At 38.9% G+C, this 22,626-nt stretch overlaps 1 protein-coding gene and 1 long non-coding RNA gene across 8 annotated transcripts in view; one reads left to right on the forward strand and one right to left on the reverse strand.

The window, feature by feature from the left end:
• Window positions 1-685: 685 nt before the first annotated feature.
• LOC144316802 (uncharacterized) lies at window positions 686-12,906 on the reverse strand. The gene is made up of 3 exons (XR_013382656.1): window positions 12,775-12,906; window positions 7,036-7,075; window positions 686-1,052 (listed from the first exon to the last, which is right to left on the reverse strand). It is a non-coding gene; the product is annotated as an uncharacterized LOC144316802 (long non-coding RNA).
• A 107-nt stretch (window positions 12,907-13,013) lies between these two features.
• The window catches only part of CEP162 (centrosomal protein 162), a 90,014-nt gene continuing 80,401 nt past the window's right edge, over window positions 13,014-22,626 (forward strand). For 3 of the 7 annotated variants that reach the window (XM_077903181.1, XM_077903188.1, XM_077903183.1), the window contains exons 1-3: window positions 13,014-13,282; window positions 14,186-14,301; window positions 15,363-15,425. In XM_077903181.1, the coding sequence (XP_077759307.1) occupies window positions 14,245-14,301; window positions 15,363-15,425 (120 nt within the window). In that variant the 5' untranslated portion in view covers window positions 13,014-13,282; window positions 14,186-14,244. Of the gene's footprint in view, window positions 13,283-13,390; window positions 13,514-14,185; window positions 14,302-15,362; window positions 15,426-22,626 lie in introns of those variants that run through there. The other 4 variants (XM_077903184.1, XM_077903182.1, XM_077903185.1 and 1 more) reach the window with 4 other exon arrangements.

Below are 22,626 nucleotides of genomic sequence, written 5' to 3' on the forward strand. Positions count from 1 at the left end.
CGTCACAAGTCAATTCCCCATGCCAACAGGGAATTCCCCTGCAGGGACTATGTCTCCTATCTCTGTGCCTTCATATCCAGGCATCATGCACAGGACAAAATACATTGACAGTAAAGTTTGTTGAATAATTTTTTAGCTCCCCTAGGAAGAATGTTCAGCATCCATGGTGACCCTTAGAAGACCCTGACCTCCACAGTCAGTAGCAAAGTCACCATATTCCTCTTGCCCAGTGACAGGAACTGATGGTTTCTAGAACTTTACACCAGGCAATCGCAAGCTGGGAGGCACTCCTGGCATGAACATTAGCCATCAGTCTCATAATCAACACCTCTCAACCCCACTCTCAGTTCTAACATTTATTATGGTGTGAACTTCAGTGTACTGCTAGGGTTGCATCTCTACCAAAGCTTATGTGCAGTTTGTTTTATTGTCGTTTTAGTTATAAGCTGGGTAATATAGCAATTGTGTGAAAGGTTTTCCATTATTTCAGACGAGAGTTAAAGCAATTTCAAAAGTAGTCAAATCCAGTTGGGTAATACTCATTCACACTAACATTTATGCTATGAAGATAGTAAAGAGCCCATTGTCTCCCTCTAGATTCTAGATGGCAAATGAGATCAAAGTCTTCAAATTCTTTAATATCACATATCATCATAATGAAATAAAATTTGATAGTTTTCCACACAGAAGATAATCATTAAATTTTTAGACATTAAATTTCATGCTAAGCATTCAATTTTGTGATCTATAACAGAACAGAAGAGAAAATCCTTCATAATATTAATTTTAACTGAGAAGTAACAAAGTATTTGTGAATAATGTTCATTTGTTTTAAGGATGAGATTTTTTTTACTTGGTATCCACTTAGATTTGGCATAAGAGCAATATGATTCTTCAACAAGCTCCACTGTCAGTTGTCAGCTGGATGCCTCTTGGAGGTGCAGAGAACTACTGATCCCCAGGCATTTAATAGCTCATCGCCAAAAAACGTGGTCATTATTCTGCCAACATGCACCAAGCTTGCCCAAAGGAAATCAAACTGAAATAGCTAACTGGAAAGAAATGATAAAACAGTTAAAATGGAAAAATTGTATGAGGAATAAATTTACATAAATTCAGGAGGAAATGTAACTGTTCTCTTGTAAAACTCACTGATATACTGTTTTTACACATATTCAAACTTATTTTTTCATTCCACAGCTTACAACTTTCATCAGTGTGCCTGGGAAGTTTTGGCAGTCCAGAAGTCCTTTATTTATTTTATTTTTTAAAGATTTTATTTATTTATTCATAGAGAGAGATAGAGAGAGGCAGAGACACAGGCAGAGGGAGAAGCAGGCTCCACGCATGGAGCCTGACGTGGGACTCGATCCCAGGTCCCCAGGATCACACCTCAGGTCACAGGTGGCGCCAAACTGCTGTGCCACCGGGGCTGCCCAGCAGTCCTTTATTTTGATACGATTTTTTAACCTGGCTTTTTGAGCATCTCTCTATACCATTTAGTCTTGCTTGCATTCTGTCATATGTTCCACCCGTGAAGGCAGGAGCAGTACTTTGATTACACTATTAAAGTGTATGCTTGTCCTTTCCTTACTTTTGTCTCTAAATTGCTTTATCATCTTTACCTTGAGCCCCAGTACACCAAGAAATCATCCAGTACACCAAGAAATCAAATAATATGTGAATTTCAAGCCTTACAAAGAAATATCTAGATTCACCATGACCGAGGTAGAGAAACAACAATGGAAGAAAGAAGTTTTGTTAGAAGTCTCAACCTCCATATTTACTCTTCCTATTTTAATATTTATTTTATTATTAAAGCAGTGTTAGCAGTGTTACTCTGGACCCCTTTTACAACATGACATCTTTATTATAAATGCACAACTTCGTTTATTTTCATTTAAGCTTTACATGACCTTAAACATTTGATTGTTCAGTATTCTGTGGATTTTTTAAAATAGAAAACTCTCACATTAGGAACTGCCCATGGAATAGGGATAAACACTTGAAATCCAACCATGTTAACAATTGCTTCTCTGAAAATTAAAGCCTTTATTCCCTTTTCTGATTGTAAATGTATTTTAAAATAGATATTAAACAGAGAACTTTAATTTTATCTCGGATCATTTATTTCTTCTCCAAAAAAAATCCCAACACAAAATTTAAAAAATGTAAATAAAGGTAATGCATACTTGAATGTTTCATATATTACTTTTCACTTTCCCTTTTTTCAAACTTCAAAAAAGACTACACTCCTCATGCAGATAATTAGAAAAATATAATAAAATATAAAGAAAATTCATCAAATCTGCATCCCAGCCCAGTTGATTTCCATGTATGGCCTACACAGGTTTTTTTCTCTCCTGGAGAAGAATTTAACAAAATTCAAATTACAAATTCTAAATTTGATATTTGAAAGTGTATAATATACTAAGATTTCAATCTTAAAAGGCCAAAGAACTTTTCAAAATTTAGAAAGAAAACAGCTTTTTGTTCTTGAAGAATTGCCAGAACTAAAAATGTAAAACAAACTCAGATTAACAGTATATTCTGGTTGTGCTATTCAGATCTTAAAAGATTGCTGATCTGAGTCAAAGGTATATGGTTCTCTTCTAAAGTTCAAATGTTACCCTCTCAGTAGCCTGTCCCTAATTGGTTTTTATTCCGTTTCCTTCTAGTCCTGCCAGCCCTGCCTTCCACCAGTGTGATTCAGAGGGCTGTGGCTCTGCTACAGAGGGCTGGGACTTCTCAGGCCTTCCAACTTAATCTCTGTGATGGTAGACATCTCTGGTCATTTGTCTGCCATGTTCCCGATATCAAAACAAACCCACTAGATGTTTTGCTTCAAACAAAATATATTCGTGAAGGTGACATTTCCAAGCTCTATAAAAGGGTCCACCTCCACAATTAAAACCATAGCTGAGATTCTCCTGAGAGGCCTTCCCCTGAATCAGCCTATGGCCTTTCTTTAGATTTACACATAAAAAAAAAACTATGTTTTAAAAACCCAGGGTTATTATTAATAATGTTAACATGTGATTACTTCTTTTATTTCTTGTAGCATCTGTGTTAGACATTTTTAAGTTAAAAAAAAAAACCTCAATTACAATTAAAACTAAGTCAAATTCATCTCCTTTCAAAGAGTATCAAGAACTCAGAAACAACCTTGATATATGGAGGTTATAATCTCATGGATTTTATTCTCTTTTATAGAGAAAACAAAGTATTAACACCTCTCTTCCTGGGGTGGGCGGGTGGGGAGAAAAAGGGAGCATAAATCCTGCATCTTATGTGTTACAAATAGCTTTCATAGCAGGTAAACAGCCTAAGTGTGTTTATTGTTGTAAGAAGAAGGAAATGAAACTGCAAAGGAGAGTTACTTTAAGTTACATTAACTTATAAGAAAAATGTGGCACAGATACCAAAACTTCTTCAGGCTTCCCAAAGACATTAGGGCGGGTAACTTATCCAGAAGGTAACCACCAGTGGTCAGCCTCATTCTAACTCTGAAGCACTCTACTCTTGAACAGTAAACAATTAGTTGAGATTTTTTTATTTGTTCTGAGTCCTTCAGAATTAAGACACAAAATGAAAGAATTTTCCGGTTGATGGAATATTCGTCCAGATTAAAAGAAGCAACTTATTTGTTCATTCACTAGATCCTAGGAGAGTAGAGCATCTGTAGATTGATGCTGAGCAACTGCTGAGTTGATAAAGGACATTCTACAGTTTCCACATCTCATTGTATAGTCCTCCTGGACATTTGGTCATTGTTGCTACCATGGAGATTATAGAAAGTAATAATAGATCACCATGTTTATGTTGTGACTGTAATTACTCCTGCATAAAAATACTGTGTTTGCCTATGCACAGGCCAAAGGACTATTTCTCTAATACACAGGGATGAGCTGCAAGGTGGTGTGTGGGAGATGAGGAGAGCATTAGCCCCATGCACCATTCGGGAAGTATTAAAACTTAGAAAAGTTTTAAGTTACAACTTAAATCATCAGATAGTAAAATAGGACCAAGAAATAACGTCTGTAGTTTTTTTTTTCTTTTTTTTTTTAAAGTCTGTAGTTTCAACAACCATGGAACACCTACTTGTGCAAAACATTGGTATAATACAAAAATTAATAATGCAGCACCCAGCCTCAAAGTGTTTATGATTTGGTAGGAGAAAGAGAAAGAGTAGACATTCCATCAATCAATCAAATTTAAAAAAATTTCTATTTGAGATATAATCAAAAAAGAACTTGATTCCAACTTGGAATGTCAGAATGTCACTGAAGGCTTGGCTGCAAGCATGAAATAACTCTGAATTGGATGTCCTTTTGCTCCTTATGCAATTTTTCCAAAGTCAAGTAGATCATTTAATAAGGCAGTAGTGATACAGAACTAACTCCACTCTCATTATCCTTGATTATTGAATGTGGAATAGTGCAGGTGGTGGATTATTCAGAATTTTTCTTCATTTGGCTTTCACCATGAGAACCAGTTCATTGCTCATTAAAACCTCCTGCAAGGCAGGGTATGGAGATGAAATTCATTTTGGAACTTGTTAGAAGCATTGGTGAAAGATTTGGTGGAATTGTAGAAACAGTCTCTTCATATTTTCTTTTTCTCTCAAAGAAACCTTGTTTTCCATCCATGAGATTTATATGGTGACTAGAAAATGGTATGTGGGTTTTGACTTTCAGAATAAAAAAGTTCTTCACAAAAGAACTTTAAGAAAAAAAAATTTTCTCCCATTTCATATCAACTATTAATTTATATTTTTCCTTTTAAGGTTGATTATATAACCAAAATTAAACAAAAACAGGGTAGGATATTTCTCAACTAACAGAATACACCAGTAATTACATGAAGAGCAGAGTCTATGTTCATGTTAAAACTGAGGGACCCTGAGGTTACTTATGAATCAAGCAAGTGCGAACAACAAAAAGTCTAAAAGTAATTTTTGGAAAACTCAAAGAATGACTTTAGAATAGCTATTATCATCAAAAAGGAGCATGGACTAAAATAATAAAATCTGTGAAGATTGCTTAAGTTCCAGATCCTAATTAGCCTCCCCCAACCACCACACATCATGGTCATTGTATGTAGAGAGGGATTTTACGTGTAAGAGCAGGCTGCACATACTAGCATAGCAGCATGAGGGACTTGAAAACCACTGGAAAAGACTGGAAAAGATACCCAGTAAGATACAACTGACTCAAAAAGGACAGAAGTGAGGGAAGGGACAATCGTATGGACACTAGTGAAGACTAAGTCTTAGCTGTTGACACAAATATTCCATGAAGATGGATTTCAGCATTAGTCACAGATTGTGCTTTACTATTTTGAAAGGTTCTTTGATAACTGTGATGTGCCTGACACTCCAGGAGACGAATAAACAAATAAAAACAAAATGCCTTTTTAGACACTAGATTGGAAAAATGGAACAACAAGTAATAATGGTGGTGATGACAGGTACGGAATTATTGCTTACCATTTTACACTATCACATGCATCATAAATAACATAATAGCTAAAATAAACTAAGCATTGTGATATACAAGTCCCAGTTCAGAATTTTTATGTTATAACTCATTTATTCCTCACAACACTATGGTGTAGATATACTGTTGTACCCGTAATTTGGGAAGGACAGTGTCACCTTCTAATCCAAATTTCTTGTACAAATCAAATACAGTATCTCTGAACCAGGTCCCCATCCTGCAGGGGTTCCTTTTGCCCACTGGTGGCCTCTTTGGCTGGCCAGAGTCAGCTACTGAGAGGCAGCACAGGCGACTTGCAGGTGCTGGTGACACTGGATTCCAACTTCAGTGGGAAGAATTTTGATTGTCCAATGTCAACTCATGTGCCACAGCATTTTTTAAACCCCATTGTTTTTAATTGTAGTAAAATACACATAATAACACTTAGCCATTTTTAAGTGTAGAGTTCAATAGTGATAAGTACATTCACACTGGTGCGCAATCTTCAGAACTCTTTTTAAATCTTGCAAAACTGAAACTCTATCCCCATTAAATAACCCACAGACCTACCATTTTACTTTCTTTTTCTATAAAAAGGATTCTGGATACTTCATATATGGAAAATCACACAATATTTGTGTTTTTATAATACACTCATTTCATGTGCCACAGCACTTTTGAAAACATGCAAACTTTGTTAATGCAAACATATTAACAATCATTTTATATGGAGGTTTTGTTGTTATTTTTACCAAAAAAGGGCAATGGCAACTGATGACTTGTGTGTTTTTATAACCCCCCAAAAGTTATTTTCACTTATTGGTTTTTTGCATTTCTAATAATTTAACTAGATCAAGAAAAGTTTAAAATCAACACATGCTACCAATGATAAGCAAAAAAACAGATCAATATCAGATATCAAAAATTTATTGTCAATATGATATCTGAGACATTTTGCATTGCCAGTTTCTCAGATCCGAGGTTTCTGACTCTTTACTATGATTTATGAAGTATATAGGCTACTTTCATTAAGAAATGCATTCCCAAGCCCTTCTAAATTTTAATTCTATTTATTTTCTCTTGTTAATAAGTGCAATACTTTTGTCAATTATAGGCCCCACAAACCCATTTGAAATTAAATGTTATATATTTCCAAGATAAATAGTAATCAACAGTTTGCATTTAAAACTTTATTCTTAAGGTAAAAATTGAAAGTCCCAAAGTCAAATATAGCCTGATGTTCTTGTAACCCATCAGATCACTTTATTCTTAAAAATTATTTTTCTTCCCTTACAAACTATACTGGAATTAAAACAAAAAAAAACTTAATAAAACAATAATATGAGATCATAATGAAATAAAAATATGTTTAGACTGTCACTTTTCTTTTAAAAAAAAAAACCTTCTAAGGATGGTACAACTCAAATTTCAAACTTTAGTTTATTTTCAACAAAATTCCAATTTTCTGTTCAACATTGTCCTTTCATGACCTCTGATGGTGAAAGTGTAAACTGACATTACAAATATCAACCGAAATAATGTCACAAAATCCATTTACCTTATTATTGAAGATCCTTTTCCTTTTCACATTTATTTACCTTGAGGATGTAATAGTATCAATTATTCAACAATATAGAAAGAATGTTGGATAATTTCATGCTACTTTAAAGCATTAAAAAAAAGCTCTCTTACAGTCTGTAAATCTCTGTATATGTGCACATTATATAGCAGAATGAACATTTCAATGATACAGTAACTTACTACTGTGACTACTAGCTCTCAAATATAAAGTGAATAAGGTTTGGAGAAGTTGAAACAATTATGTTAATTTTTAAAATCATCACTCTTCCTAAATTTCTGTACATATGAATAATGAAGCATAATTGTATATTGAGACCTGAATTATTTGCATGTATTTATCTTAAATTAGCTAATAAGATTAATGTCTTGGCCTGAGGTTCCTCCTGAAAAGGCTTTCCCACAGGTAATTTATCTGGGAATAGACCTCAGAAGCAGGAATAACGAACAGGGGAGTAAAGACAGGAAGAAGGGAAAGATGAATTAGGGATGCATTATGAAAATGACTATGGTTAGGGTTGCCTGGGTGGTTCAATCAGTTAAGTGTCTAACTCTTGATTTTGGCTCAGGTCCATGATCTCAGGATTGTGAGATCAAGCCCCACATTGGGCTCCAAGCTTGGCATGCAGCCTGCTTAAGATTCTCTCTCTCACTCTCCCTCTCCAAAAGAAGGAAGGGGTTGCTATGGCTATGGCCAACCTCTGCTGGATTCCATAGACCTTCTAATGAAGGTATAACTTTAATGAAATCTATGAAATAAAATGAGAAAGACTTTTCTATGGGCTTCCATCTCCCACAGGTAGAGATGGCCCCATGGACACTGGCCACTACATAACCACTTGTAGGTTGCACATGTATGGCATTTCAATGGATATTCCACACTTCCATGTCAGAAAATTTCCAGGGAAGGAAGTGAGAGGCTCACATCTCAGCCAGAGATGAGGCACTCTCCAGTTGCACCTGCAGGAAGCTGGTCAAGATCTATAAGGACTGGTTGTAGAAACAGTGACTTCTGTAACATGTAGGGCTGAGAGGATTTTAAGTGGGGGACAAAGTGGTAACTGATGCAGTAGAACCTTTGCACTACTCAGATCCACCCTTTCTCTCCATTAACTCCACTCCATCACCAAATATCTTTCAAGGTACTAGCCAGCTACCATTTCTGCAAGAGGGTCTGTGGAACTAATGGTTCCAAAGTTTTGTCCATCATCATCATCTCTCTCCTCCGTTAGTTGATTTTAAATTTCTCTCATCTTTGGCTAGCATCTCAGTTGATCTAAAGTAGCTTGCCTGGTAGAATGACCCAGATCTTCTTATTCTAGGTTTAGTTTAAGGGCATAGTTGCTATAACTGTCCATTCACCATTATCACCTGGCACTAAAAAACCAGGTGATGCATCGGTCAAGTCCTTAGATATCTCCCCCTGCCTCCATTATATATCAGCAACCCAGGCTTTTTATGCTTATAAGGGTAGATTAATCCTATAAATACATTGACATTAATTCCCTTTTACCTGATAATATAGAAATGATGACCCCCAAATGACAAGGTAATAGTCAAGTTCTGTGGAACTCCTTTACTTTGCCTTCTGGTGAAAGTTTTCTCCTTTTTTTAAAGATTTTATTTATTTATTCATGAGAGACACAAACAGAGAGGCAGAGACATAGGCAGAGGGAGAAGCAGGCTCCCCACAGGGAGCCCGATGTGGGACTCAATCCCAGATCCTGGGATCAGGCCCAGCCGAACAGACGCTCAACAGCTAAGCCACCTAGGTGTCCCAAGTGTTCCCCTTTTTGGAAACCAGGACCTCTTACCCAGAAGAGCCTAAGGTTTCAGGGACAGAAGGAATAAACTTTGAAAATGGGTCCCTAGGAGTATTGGCGAAAGGGATCAAGTGTACTTCTATCCCTCGGTTCCTAGAAGGACACAGCACCATATGCCAGGCATTGATACAGCACATATGTCTTACCCTTTCTCCAACTTTAGCTTAGCCTTCAATAGGCTAGTCCACTATTGCATTAAGTCATCTGTTTCTGGGTGATATGTGGTCATGCACCCATTGTTTCATGACTTTTGTCAAAAGTTAATCCCTTGAACAAAAGTAACATTATGGGGAATGCCATGCCAAGGAGTAAGGGTATTTTCTAAACCCTGAGTTGGTGGCACTGGTGGAGGCTTTACTGGCAGAGAACGTGAATTCATTACCATACTAGGTTTAAATTCCAGCAAAGATGAATTGTTGCCATTTCCAGGTAGAAGGGGTCTGATAAAATTACTTTGATATTAAGTGACTGGTTGGTGTCCTTTAGGGACTATATCACATCAAAGACTCAGTATCAATCTCTTTTGCTGACAAGTTGGGCATTTAGAAAACTGATCTATTAGTAATTAGAATACTTATCTAGTACTAGATCAGTATTAGGAAAGGGAGCCCATTCTGTTATGCCCATAAATTGCCTTCTTCCCAGCCACGGTATGTTTTTTCATGGACCAATTGTCCAAAGAGTGGGGGTCTAAAGATGAAGGGAGAGTGTAGCTGATATTCACAGGACAAACTAACCTGTCTATTTGGTTGTTGTCTTTCTATTCAGAGAATGCTCTTTTGTGGACATTAACACAAAACAGGACAATCTTCGAGCTATGTGTCCCCCTCCCACAGATCTAGCTATATGCCTCTTTTATCCAGATTTCCTTGTCTCTGTTTTTTTAAAGACATTATTTACTTATTTTAGAGAGTGAGAGAGAGCAAAAGCGAGAGAGAGAACACATAAGCTGGGGAAAGGGGCTGAAGGAGAGGGAGAATCCAGCTTCTTGCTAAACAGGGAGTCTGACACAGAGCTGGATCCCAGGACCTTGAGATCATGACCTCAACCAAAGGCAGACACTTAACCAACTGAGCCATCCAGGTGCCCCATCTCTGGTTTTTTGATCTTGCTTTATCAAGGCCTCTGACCAAAAGTCCAAGCCATTTGATACTATCCAGTAGTCTACGTATATCTATACCTTAGGTCACTTCTACCAAAACATAAAGTAATTGAAGTGTTCTGCTTGGAGCTCTTCCCACTGAAAGGATTTCCATTCACTATATTCTTTTAAGGATACCTCTGAGTGTGGCAGTAGTATGACAACAGTCTTTTCATGGTTGCCATTAATATGCTACTCTAACCAACATGTGAATAATCCCAGAATATTTTGCTCTTTTATTCATTAGTTCGGATATTTCTAGCCATCATCAGATCTGCTAGATCATATGACCCAAGCTTCCAGCAAGCTCGCACAACTACCATATATGCAGCAGAACTTTCTCTGCTCTAATATCCACATCCAATAAATGGGTTGGTACATTATTCTCCAGTACAGTATATGCTGCCTTTAAAATCAAAATAAACCTACCAAGCACTATGCATCTTAGTGGCAAGCTCTAATGTGTATCAATTTGTTCTTTACCTTTATCTTTTTGGTCCCAGCATGTCCCAAACAGTAGGTAACCTAAAACTTCACCAATATGGCAGTGCCATAAAGTTTTGTGTGGCTTATCTTCTACTCTCTGGTTTGGATGTGCCTAAGGAAGATAACCTAGAATAATTTCCACCTCCACTCACCAACTACAATTAATGTAAGGCCATCAATATAATAAACCATAATGATATTCTGTGAAATGTCAATACAAATTTCCTACAGATTACATTCTGATAGAGTACAATGAGAGTTAGTTTAGCCAATGGGGTTTGAAACAGTGCATGTGAATGATTGTCCCACCCAGATGCATGCCAACTGCTTTCACGCTTCTACTGAAGAGAGTTTAAAAGACCATATTTACTAGGTAATAGTAGCATGCCAAGTGCTGTGAACTGTGTTGATATCTTCCAGTTAAGCAAATATGTCTGACACAGCAGCTGAAATTAGTGCCGGCACTTGCTTAAGTTTACTGTAGTCCATGGTCATCCAAAACCCATCTATTTTTCTGTAGGATCCAAAAAGATTGAAGAGGGATATGCAGGGTTTACTATCCCTACAGCCTTAAAGTCTTTCAGTGTGGTGCTAATCCCTGTCATTCCTCCCAGGAAGTGGCATTGGTTTTGATTTGTTCACTTGGATGGGAGTGGGGTATATCTAGGGGGTTCCACTTGGTTCCTCCTACCATAATGGCTCCACAGATCAGGAACCAACACAGTAATTCGAGTTCTTCCAGTTATAAGTTTACTTGGCTATCTTATATATCTCAATTGTTCATTGGGGGTGGGGATACAATCACAGGGAAGGCCACTGACCCACTGTACCTTTGTGAAACATACTTGGGCTAGAACTCTTATTTTCAACTGGTCTCCATATGCTACCACTCTAACTGGAAGACTATTATGGGATTTCAGTTTCCCTGACACCAGTGGCAGTTCATACCCCTTATCCAGCACTGTGTAAAAAGCCTGAGAATTCTTATTTCAAAATTTGTGTAAAAAATGGATCATGCCCACTGTCCATTCCAAAACTCTCCAAATACAAAAACAACTACGAACTAGTTAAGAGATCTGTTTTAAATTGTACTGGCTAGTTTTAATATCTAGAAGTAACTAAAAAGTTATGGAATCTAAAATTTGTCTAAGGTGATAAGAAAAGTGATAGATTTAACACAGCTCTGTTTAAAAAAGTGATCATTAAAAATAAAATAACACTATGTTTATACTCCAAAAAGTTGAGATGTCTCAGAAAACTGGTTATGGTCCAACCTGTTGGGTGATTTTCTCGAGCTGTATTCAGTGGCTCCAGAGCAGGTGTTTTATTGGGTAGGCATGCTCCAAGGGCACTGGGGTAAAGCTATTGAAAGTATTTGCAAAACGCTTTTGGAAGGATGATAGAACAGAAGCTGGATAAGAGAGGAGGTGAAAACAAGTCTTGGATTCTGGTTTAGCCACTATGGCTTTTTTTTTTTTTTTTTAATTTTTTTTTTTTTTAGCCACTATGGCTTTGAGCAAGTCATTAACCTCTCTGCTTCAGTTTTCTCATCTATAAAATGAGGACAACTTCAAAGAGACATTGTGCATCTTTTTACGTGGATTCCTTCGGATTGAGTACAAGAGTGTAAGTGCATTAAGTGAAATAATGTACGTGAAGCTCCTATCAACCTATGTATTCAATAATATAGCTTTTATTTATTTATTTATTTTTTATTTATGATAGTCACAGAGAGAGAGAGAGGCAGAGATACAGGCAGAGGGAGAAGCAGGCTCCATGCATCGGGAGCCTGACGTGGGATTTGATCCCGGGTCTCCAGAATCGCGCCCTGGGCCAAAGGCAGGCGCTAAACCGCTGCGCCACCCAGGGATCCCCAATAGTAGCTTTTTAAAAATAATCTCATTATTCAAATCTTTGTCTGAAGGCACAGCTCCTGGCATGTATGCATTTGTATCACAATAAACACCTGCCGGTTGAAAAATTTGGGCTGGTGAGAATGAAGTCCTTAACCTATGTCTGCCAGTGGCAATCCTTTCAACTGGTACTTTACTTTCACCTTCCTAAATGACGTCCTCTGAAACTGAAACTTGCGTGTGTTTTAGAGGGAGTAAGGGGAGGGTAGAGGGAAACCACAGACATGCTCCAAGACGAGCAGCAGGTTGGGATGTGCGTGTGTATTTTCAATTGTTTGCCCACTAGATGGTGGAACAGAGCCCCTATCCTCATGACAAAATTCTTTCTCTGAGTTTCTCTCACAACGCCTACTCACGGGTTTGCACGTAGAGGAATCCAATAATTTTTTTTTTTTTCTTCAAATTTTCCGCTCGGAAAGCGGAACCGAAACCACAAAGGTGGGGAACGTTAGAAGAAACGAGACGTGCGGAGATACAAGGACTAAGGGAGCTAAACTACATTTCCCAGGAAGCTACGGGCTCGGCCTACAACACCCAGCATGCCTGGGTACCGCCTCTCGAGAACCGCCCCCCTCCCCGCCCCCGCGCGCCCTCCACTTTTCCAAGGAGCACAGAAAAGGCTGTGGAGTCTCGTTGGTGCAGCAGCGACGGTTCTTACCCTCCAAATTATTCTGAGCCGCAGCAACTGCCACCTTCTCGTAGCGGAGAAAAGACAGTAACTGCTGTCCCATGGGGCCCGCAAGCCACGTGACCGGCCCGAGTCATGTGACTCGGGTTTCAGGCGGCCGAAGTGTGTTACCCTGGTAACTGTTGGGCCCTCCCCGCAGACGTTTGGGATGGCGCGGAGCTGGAGCTCAGAGACAGGTAGGTGAGGCTTCCCGCTCGGTTGACCCTGACCGAGAGTGTCCTCAGACCCGCTCCCCTCCTCCGCCCACGCTCCATTCAAGTGCGTCTTTGTCTTCCGGCCGCTCTGGAACCCGCGCTTCCTGGAGCCGGGATCCCCCTCCGCCCAGGGTCTTGGGGCAGGACCTTAACTGCACACACATCCTACACTGATCAGAAATGCTAAAGAGGCCGGGAGTTGATATTCTGCAGGTTGGGAAAAATACTGGCCGGGGTTCTTTAAACGAATGAATTGGGTTCATTAGACAGGTGGGGAGAGCTTTGTGTTACACGTTATGCATAGTTTTGTTGCCTTTCCCTCCCTCCAAAGGGAACACAATTCGTTTTGATCTGTACACTCCACTAACTCTATTTTAGGTAGACCTTGAATCTTAATGAATTGCATTTTGTCTGTATCCAGAAACAGTCTGGTTTGCAAGACTATTCATATGCACTGATAACAGACCGAATGATAGGGCGACACAAACTCTGTCCTGTGCTTTGCAGAAAAGAAATGGCCTTTTGGACTTGCTATTTTTAAATTTTTGACAGATTCCTTGAGAGGACCTGATTTGTTTCAGGGATATTAAATAACACACACACACACACACACACACCATAGGTTTAGGAAATGTTGCGGAGACCACCCTTCAACAATTGGGTGTTAACAATGAAAATGTAATTCTGGACCCTAAGTACAGTGCATACTGTAAGAGCTGCTTTTCCAAAGCAGTTTTATTCATTAATTCAGGATCTCTTGTCAAGGTTATTGGTCAATAATTGTGCATGTATACTAAACCATAAGACAAATGTCTGAGGATTAAGTCTGGTTGCTCATAATGTGATATGAATTTCCTCAGAGCATACTTATCTCTTGTTATTTAGTGTTTCCAGTGTTGTAAATACTTTGGAATGTTTACCTTGGGAAGTGAAAATTCTTGATTATGGCTCACTATTCCAAAGAAGAGCTGGATGAAGAGTTTGAGCAGTTCATGAGAGAGGTAAGTTTTATCTTTTTAAAAGCTACATTGTGAACTTTGTAAACTTGTGTCACAAGAAATTCATCTTTCAGTTCTCTTTCACTTCTAATATGCAATCAGTTTGACAACCTTGAAAATAAAGCAGCCAGTTATTTTATCAGCAAAGTGGGTTTATTTAGGAATGACAGAGAAACTACCATTCAAAACATGCAGGCTATGGCAAAACCATAGGCAAATCCTGAGACCAAAGGAGAGGAACCATTACTTTACAGAGAAAATGAGAAAAGTTGGGAAGGGCTTCCTTGAATGAAAGTCCATTGTAGGAGAGAGAGAGTTCAGGGTGGTCACAGTTTCTCATTGGTGGAGTTGTGGCTGTTTCTTACTGGCTGCGCTAGTTGCTCTGCTTGGGGAAATTCATTCTTTCCTTTGCTGGAAAATGCAAAGTTCCATTTCTTGCCAGTGGGTTCTGCAATTGATGATGAGTTAATAGGGCATGAGAGCTCCCCCTTCTGGCCTCCTGATTGTATTTCAAATGTTTTCTTTACTTTCACATTATTCCCTTTTGATCCAGATCTTTCCTCAAAAGCATCAGTGACCAAGAGTTGGGTCATCCATGTCTCAGTGCCAGAAAGGACCTTTCTTGGGTGTCATGTCCCACGCCAGAAAGTGTATAGCAGTTAGAACCCATTTTGGACCATATTTGAATAACGAGGAAGGTCCTTAGGAAGGAAAACTCTCAGGCATTTCCCATACAAAGTCTATATCTTTTTGAAGTCATATGTGTAAGAGATCATCTTGAAGTGGTGAGCTAGCATCACCTTATTGGGTACATAGTTTCTACAAAGTTTGACAAGCAACTGATGCAAAACTTAAAAATTATTATACAAAACATAACTAAAAGGAACATGACAATTCCAAAATGTATGATGGTTCTGAACCGTGACCCTAGGTCTGAAGAAAGCCATCTGAACAAAAGACCAGCGAGAATCATGTGAAATTCAGCATTAGTCATGTGCTTATCAAATTCAGTAGTCAATGTGCTTATCCCCTAACTTTGTGCAATTGAGTTTCTATTTTTCCAGAAAAGTTTATCCATGTGTAGTAAGTGGTGTCTGCTATCACACATATGCCTCCTTGCTCAGCAGGTAAGTAATACGGAGCTATGTGATTGTTCAAAACTACTTTAGCCAACGAGTTGAATAATCATTGTTGGGTTACTATTGTTTTGGCTGTAGAATTGACCAGCTCTCTTAATTTTAGGGAAAATTTTCTGATTGTGTCTGTTAGACTTACTCTGCAGGGAGAAAGGTTCTCTCTATGGAGGCAAACCTGGAATTTCATGCCTCCTGGAAGTTCTCATTTCAGATGACCATGAAGGTTTAGTGACGTAGACCGATAGGCAGCTGCTAATTTGTTGTGAACCAAAAATAGAACAGTGAATACAGCAGGAGCACATTGTTCTTTTATCCATCAGCAGTCAAGGCAATTAATTGCCCAAGCCTAGGGGCCATTACCAAAACCTCCACAGTTAGAAAAGTAGCCAGTAGCTGCACATAGGGCTCCCTCATAAGTATTAGCATTTATGGACCCATTTGTCAGTATAGAGGCATTAACATTATTCAACCAAGACTCAAATACCATGTTATCACATATTGAAAGTTTTCCTGAATATATGGGTATGACAGCCAGCTTACAAGTGGCCTAACTTACATTGGCTGTTCCCCAGCGTGTTTTACATATGTATTCAAGAGATCTTGTTTCTCCTGCCTAGGGTTGGGTTAAATTGAGGCAGGGAATATGTATGTATGGATTTAAGTTCTAACTTTATAAAATGGATCTGGGGAACACTTTAGGCATGTAGTGGCAATTGGGCTTCCAGCAAAATGACTTGTAGGTGAGCTAAGGGATCACTGTTGCTGTGGGCAGATTGAGGTTTCTGGTGCCACATCCCATAATCAGAGAAGTTCCCCCTTTTGCTGGAGTTGGGAAATGTGGGTAAGCATTATCTATCCATGGAAGAGAGGCAAAAAATAAAGCCTGGTCCAGTCATTTTGTGAAAGTTGTCTTTATCAGATGTCTGCTTTAATTCCTGGAAACTTTACTTTCAGATCACCAGTTGATTTACAGGTCCAGTCTGGGTTTAGTGCTCTCTTTAGATGTGACATGTGAATCCAGGAGTTCGTTTCTTGAAATTTGGTGACACAAGGGTTGGTAAATAGTACCTAATAGGGCACCTCCAACAAGGTTGAAGAGAGAACTTTTTGAGATGTCTTTTGCAGTAGACAAAAATTTCTCGGTTGCAGCGTGACACTTAAGGCCTTTGTCTCCTGAAAATGTGCTGTGAAGCTAGTTCTACTAAAGCATGGTTATTCTCAACAAAAGCAATTAGGCCTTTACAATATTGAAGTGGATCTCTTTTTATCAGCTGTGGGTCAGACAAGGCAGGAGCCAGGTGCATCAGGTGCCCTGTGACTATCTCAAATGGTGTGAGAATTAATGAGTTACAAAAGGGGTGGATCTCAGATTTGGAAGGATCCTATTATGTGCTTGCGTGGGCAGCACATATACTAGCAGGACCTAATTGTAGTGCTTTTGGCTAGGTTAGTTGAAGTATCTTCACAGATTTTGCCAATTGAGTCTTAATGGTGCTATTAATGTGTTGATTGGGCCATTAATGCCTGAGGATTGGAGTTGGTAAGCACCGGGATAATGCTGTAGTACCAAACAGCATAGGTTTATTGATGAACTTGACCATTCCCTGATCACTGTGAAGCTTGAGAAGGCTTCCACAGGTAGGAATAATTTTTTTTTCTAATAGGATTTTAGCTACAGAAGAGGCCATACCCTATCTGCAGGGGAAAGCTTCAGATCAGTGAGAAAACAGACAATGACCAAAACATATTATATCCATGAGACAGGGGGAGCTGAATAAAATCCATTTGCCAAACTTTGAGCGGTCCATGGGGCAATTTAAAATGCCAGGGGCTGGTGTGGATGGGTTTCTTAGGTTTGTATTTTGGACAGGTGGGGCAAGCAAAGTAGGCAATTTTTATGGGCTTTTTAATATTTCTCTACCAGAATTAATTCATAAAGGCTGTCTTATCAGTAGAGCAATAATTAATGCATGCGCAGTGGTTAGTAATGAGATTTTTGAGACTCTGGCAGTACTGGATTGTTATTTGGCTCAAGCCAGAGTTCTCTATTTTTATCAAACCAACAATTTTTAGATTTCCATTATTGTTTTTCTTTCTCTGGGGCCAATTGTTGGGCATCTCATGTCAGTTTTATAGATTATCATTTGAAGCAACATCCCTTTGGACCATGACAGAGGGTTGTTTCTCTAAACCAATTGAGAGAAAGAATTGTGACAAGCCCCTGTAGTTCCTCAGAGCCCAGTTACTGAGGATTAGGAAAACATTGGAAAGATTAGTTGAAGGACTTGATGGCATTTGGAGTGCTTAAGTTTGTAACAGTCTTTTTTCCAGAGTCTGGTTTTTTGCAATCATGACAGATCATCAGGTGAGTTTGGGGTTTGTTTAGGGGCCTCCATTTGTTAGAGATGAAAATTAAGGATTTTAGTGGTCTTACTTTTAGTCAAATCATCTAGGATGTAGACAAGCTGGTTCGCTAAATTAACTAAATCTGGGGCAGACATAGTTGCCCATTCCATCCTGGTCCTTTTAACTTGAAGGGAAAGATCCAGTTTAGCCAGTTAATGAACACAGAATTAAAAGCTACTTGAGTGGACTCGACGTCTAAAATTTTCCTTAAAAATAATCTGAAGTCAATTGTAATAATCATAACCAGGTTCATCAGGTTTTTGTGTGCAAGCCTGATGATGTTCTAATCATCAGGCTTAGGTACAGCTTTTGTAATTGCTCTGTGAAGACTTCTAGTGAATGTTCAGCCTCCTGCCAGAAGTCAGAGATCTGTTTTTCTGAATCTCTTTCAGGATTTTTCTATCAAACCAGTTTCATCCAATGTTAAGCCCGGCACTCCCCAACCAGCATGTGAACTAATTAATATAAATCTGAGAAACCTAGTCAATAAGTTTGAATACCTGTGTTAAATTCCTCAACAAATCTATGAGGATCCTCAGTAACTTTGGGAAAGTTTTTGACTGTAGCCTGTAGTTCAGCTTTAGTCCAGGGAACATAAGAAACTAGTTTAGCAGTTAGATCCTTAGAGGGCTTGATTTTAAAGGGGTTGGGTTCTGATAGGTTCAGAGAAAGAGAGCTGGGAGAGGTTCGGAGTAAAATAGAAATTCAGAAAGAAGAGTAGAATGAGGAAGGGTCTGAAGGGGCTGAGGATAGCGCTGCACGGAAGTAGAAAGATGGCAGCAGAGCAGTGGCCTGAGCACATGCTGACTGCTGCTGTGAGTGTGGAGATGAAGAATCCATCGGAACAGAGAGGGGACTCAGAAGCCCTTTTGACTTCTCTCAGTTATTTAGTAGCTTCAGTTGATTTAGAAATGGCATTTTGCAAAGAGACAGTTTTAGAGTCCTGACTATGTTTGGAAGCCTCCAGGTACCAATCAAAACAGGCATTCCATTCAATTTGTTTAATTTTAGAGCTGTGGTCTTCTAGTTTGGTTTTGAGAGAAGGAAGCTTGAGGAGATCAAAAGGTCCCCAATGATAGTCATTGAAATTCTAAATTTAGCTAAGTTGGTCTATTTCATTAGCAGTGTGCTTGAGGAGGGATCATAGTTTTTAGACATAAAGTCCATCAGGGTCTCAAGAAGAAGGCTGTCCTGAGAAAGTTTGAGGATTAGGATTCCATTAGTCAATCCAGAAGTTCAGAAAAACACATGAATACTCACCAGAAGGGACAAAGTGTTCACAAAAATAGAAATAATAAAGCTTTTAAACAGATCCTGAGTAAAGCCAGAGAGCTCAAAGTGCAAAGAGAGCAGAGCTTGGATCCAGGAGAGACTAACTCTCAAACTCCAGGGTCTGGGAGAAAACTATGAATTCACTGAATTCACTGAACCTGTTTGTTCACTGGCCTCAGAGTTGTTGGAGTCTTCTCTGGATCCCACTTCTGATCACCAAGTAATGTTGACCTCAAAAATAAAGCAGCCAGTTGTTTTACCATTTGTTTGGGAATGGCAGAAGACTTGCAATTTGGACTTGCAAGCTATGGCAAAACCCTAGGCAAGACCTGAGATCAAAGGAGAGGAACATAACTTCATAGAGAAAAGGAGGAAGTTGGGAGGGGCTGCTTTCAATGAAAGTCTATTGGAGGAGAGCAAGAGTTCAGGGGGGTGATGGCTTCTCATTGACAGAGCTGTTTTGCTGGGCATGAAGAAAAACTTTCCTTCCTCCTGTTGGGGTAGTAAAGTAGGCTTCCTCCTATTGAAAAATGCAAGAAACACTACTTTGTTGGAGTCTGTAATTTTTTTTGTATATTTTTTTATTGGAGTTCCATTTGCCAACATATAGCATAATACCCAGCGCTCATCCCATTAAGTGCCCCCCTCAGTGCCCGTCACTCAGTCACCCCATCCCCCCACCCACCTCCCCTTCCACTGCCCCTTGTTTGTTTCCTAGAGTTAGGAGTCTCTCATCTTCTATCACCCTCTCTGATATTTCCCACTCCTTTTCTCTCCTTTCCTCTTTATTCCCTTTCACTATTTTTTTATATTCCGCAAATGAATGAGACCATATAATGTTTGTCCTTTTCCGATTGACTTACTTCACTCAGCATAATACCCTCCAGTTCTATCTACGTTGAAGCAAATGGTGGGTATTTGTCGTTTCTAATGGCTGAGTAATATTCCATTGTATACATAGACCACATCTTCTTTATCCATTCATCTTCCTATGGACACCAAGGCTCTTTCCACAGTTTGGCTGTTGTGGACATTGCTGCTTATAAACATTGGGGTGCAGGTGTCCTGCCTTTTCACTGCATCTGTATCTTTGGGGTAAATCCCCAGCAGTGCAATTGCTGGGTCATACGGTAGTTCTATTTTTAACTCTTTGAGGAACCTCCACACTGTTTTTCAGAGTGGCTGTACCAGTTCACATTCCCACCAGCAGTGCAAAGGGGGACACCACATCCTCTCCAACATGTGTTGTTTCCTGTCTTGTTAATTTTCACCATTCTCACTGATGTGAGGTGAACACTTCTGAAAGAAATTGAGGAAGACACAAAGAGATGGAAAAATATTCCATGCTCATGGATTGGAAGAATTAATATCGTGAAAATGTCAATGCTACCCAGGGCAATTTACACACTCGGTGCAATCCCTATCAAAATACCATGGACTTTCTTCAAAGAGTTGAAACAAATCGTCTTAAGATTTGTGTGGAATCACAAAGGACCCTGAATAGCCAGGAGAATACTGAAAAAGAAAACCAGAGCCAGGACATCACAATACCAGATTTCAAGTTGTACTACAAAGCTGTGATCATCAAGACAGTGTGGTACTGACACAAAAACAGACACATAGATCAATGAAACAGAATAGAGAACCCAGAAATGGTCCCTCAACTCTATGGTCAACTAATATTCGACAAAGTAGGAAAGACTATCCCCTGGAAAAAGGACAGTCTCTTCAATAAATGGTACTGGGAAAATTGGACAGCCACGTGTAGAAGAATGAAACTAGACCATTCTCTTACATCATACACAAAGATAAACTCAAAATGGATGTAAGATCTAAATGAATCCACCAAAATCCTAGAGGAGAACACAGGCAACACCCTTTTTGAATTTGGCCACAGCAACTTCTTGCAAGATACATCTATGAAGGCAAGGGAAACAAAAGCAAAAATGAACTATTGGGACTTCATCAGATAAAAAGCTTCTGCACAGCAAAAGAAACAGTCAACAAAACTAAAAGACAACCTACAGAATGGGAGAAGATATTTGCAAATGACCTATCAGATAAAGGGCTAGTATCCAAGATCTATAAAGAACTTATTAAACTCAACAGCAAAGAAACAATCTAATCATGAAATGGGCAAAAGACATGAACAGAAATCTCACAGAGGAAGACATAGACATGGCCAACAAGCACATGAGAAAATGCTCCGAATCACTTGCCATCTGGAGTCTGTAATTGATGACAAGTCGATAGGGTGTGAGAGCTCCCCCTTCAGACCTCCCAACTGTATTTTAAATGAAGTTTCCTGTTTTCAGTTTCACAAGTGCATCACCAAGCTCTGTCAGCTTTTCCTCCAGAATCTACCTGTCACCTTCCTAGTTATTTTCCTGTTCACTACCTCCAACCTAGTCTGGAGCACTGTCTTCTCTCCTGTGCTACTATAACAGTTCCCACATACTGCCCCCTCCCCCAGTCCAATTCCTTCACCCCACTGCCACCAGCGTGATCTGTAACATAAATCAGATTGTTCCTCTCCTTTGTAAAACACTGTTGGCTTCCTGTCACCAATGGAATAAAATTCAAACTCCTTCCTATGGTTTATAAAGCCCTGGCTGATTTTTGCTCATGTTGTCCTCATTCATTTTATATCTCTCTTCCCCCTTATCTACTTATGCTGCGATGGCCTTTTTTCTCCCTTAGACATGCCAAGATCCTTTCACATTAGGAGCTTTTCGGGAACTGGTCCCTCTGCCAATAATTTTGCTTCCCTATCCTTTACCTGGTTGTTAAAGATCCCATCTTAAATATTACTACCACAGAGAGGTTTTTATATATATTTTTTCTATTTATCCAGTAAAAAAGTAACCAGCAAGTTACTTCCTTGTGTGTCATATATTTAATTCTCTGTGTAGCACTTGGCACCATTCATGATTTTACTTGTGTCTGTTTTCTGCCTCCCATTGTAAGAATGTATGATTTGTGATGTGGCAGCTACATGTTCACTGCTATACCTGAAGTACCTAATAGATGTTTAATATATATTTGCTGAATGAGTAAATTAGAGGGTTGCACTATATCCTATGTGTTTATATAAATAGGCCTTGTAGAGCATTCAGGAAAGCCACATTTTAAGCAATTATACTAATATTGTATAATTGTTCATAAAGGGAGCTAGATATATGATGTAGTAGAAAACTACAGTTTCAGTAACAGGAAAAATAATGCCTACAAAGTAGGCATTGTTTGTAGATTGTTGTAAGGGTTTAAAAAAGCATCTAATGATTATCTGAATGTAACAGACACTCAGGTTAAGAATCTCACTTCCCATTTGAAAACTGATTTTTTACTTTCAAATATGAAATTTTATTTTGAAAATTAAACTTAATAGGAAGTATTTTCACTGTAAAAGATAAAAAGCAGTACAAACCAATTTTTTTCCTTCTGCCCCTCATTTACCACCCCTTAAACACCCTCTATCCCTCCCACTCTTCCTCTCATATTTAGCCTCAACTCA

The sequence above is a fragment of the Canis aureus genome, chromosome 7 (assembly GCF_053574225.1).
Source record: "Canis aureus isolate CA01 chromosome 7, VMU_Caureus_v.1.0, whole genome shotgun sequence".
Classification (NCBI taxonomy): Eukaryota; Metazoa; Chordata; class Mammalia; order Carnivora; family Canidae; genus Canis; species Canis aureus.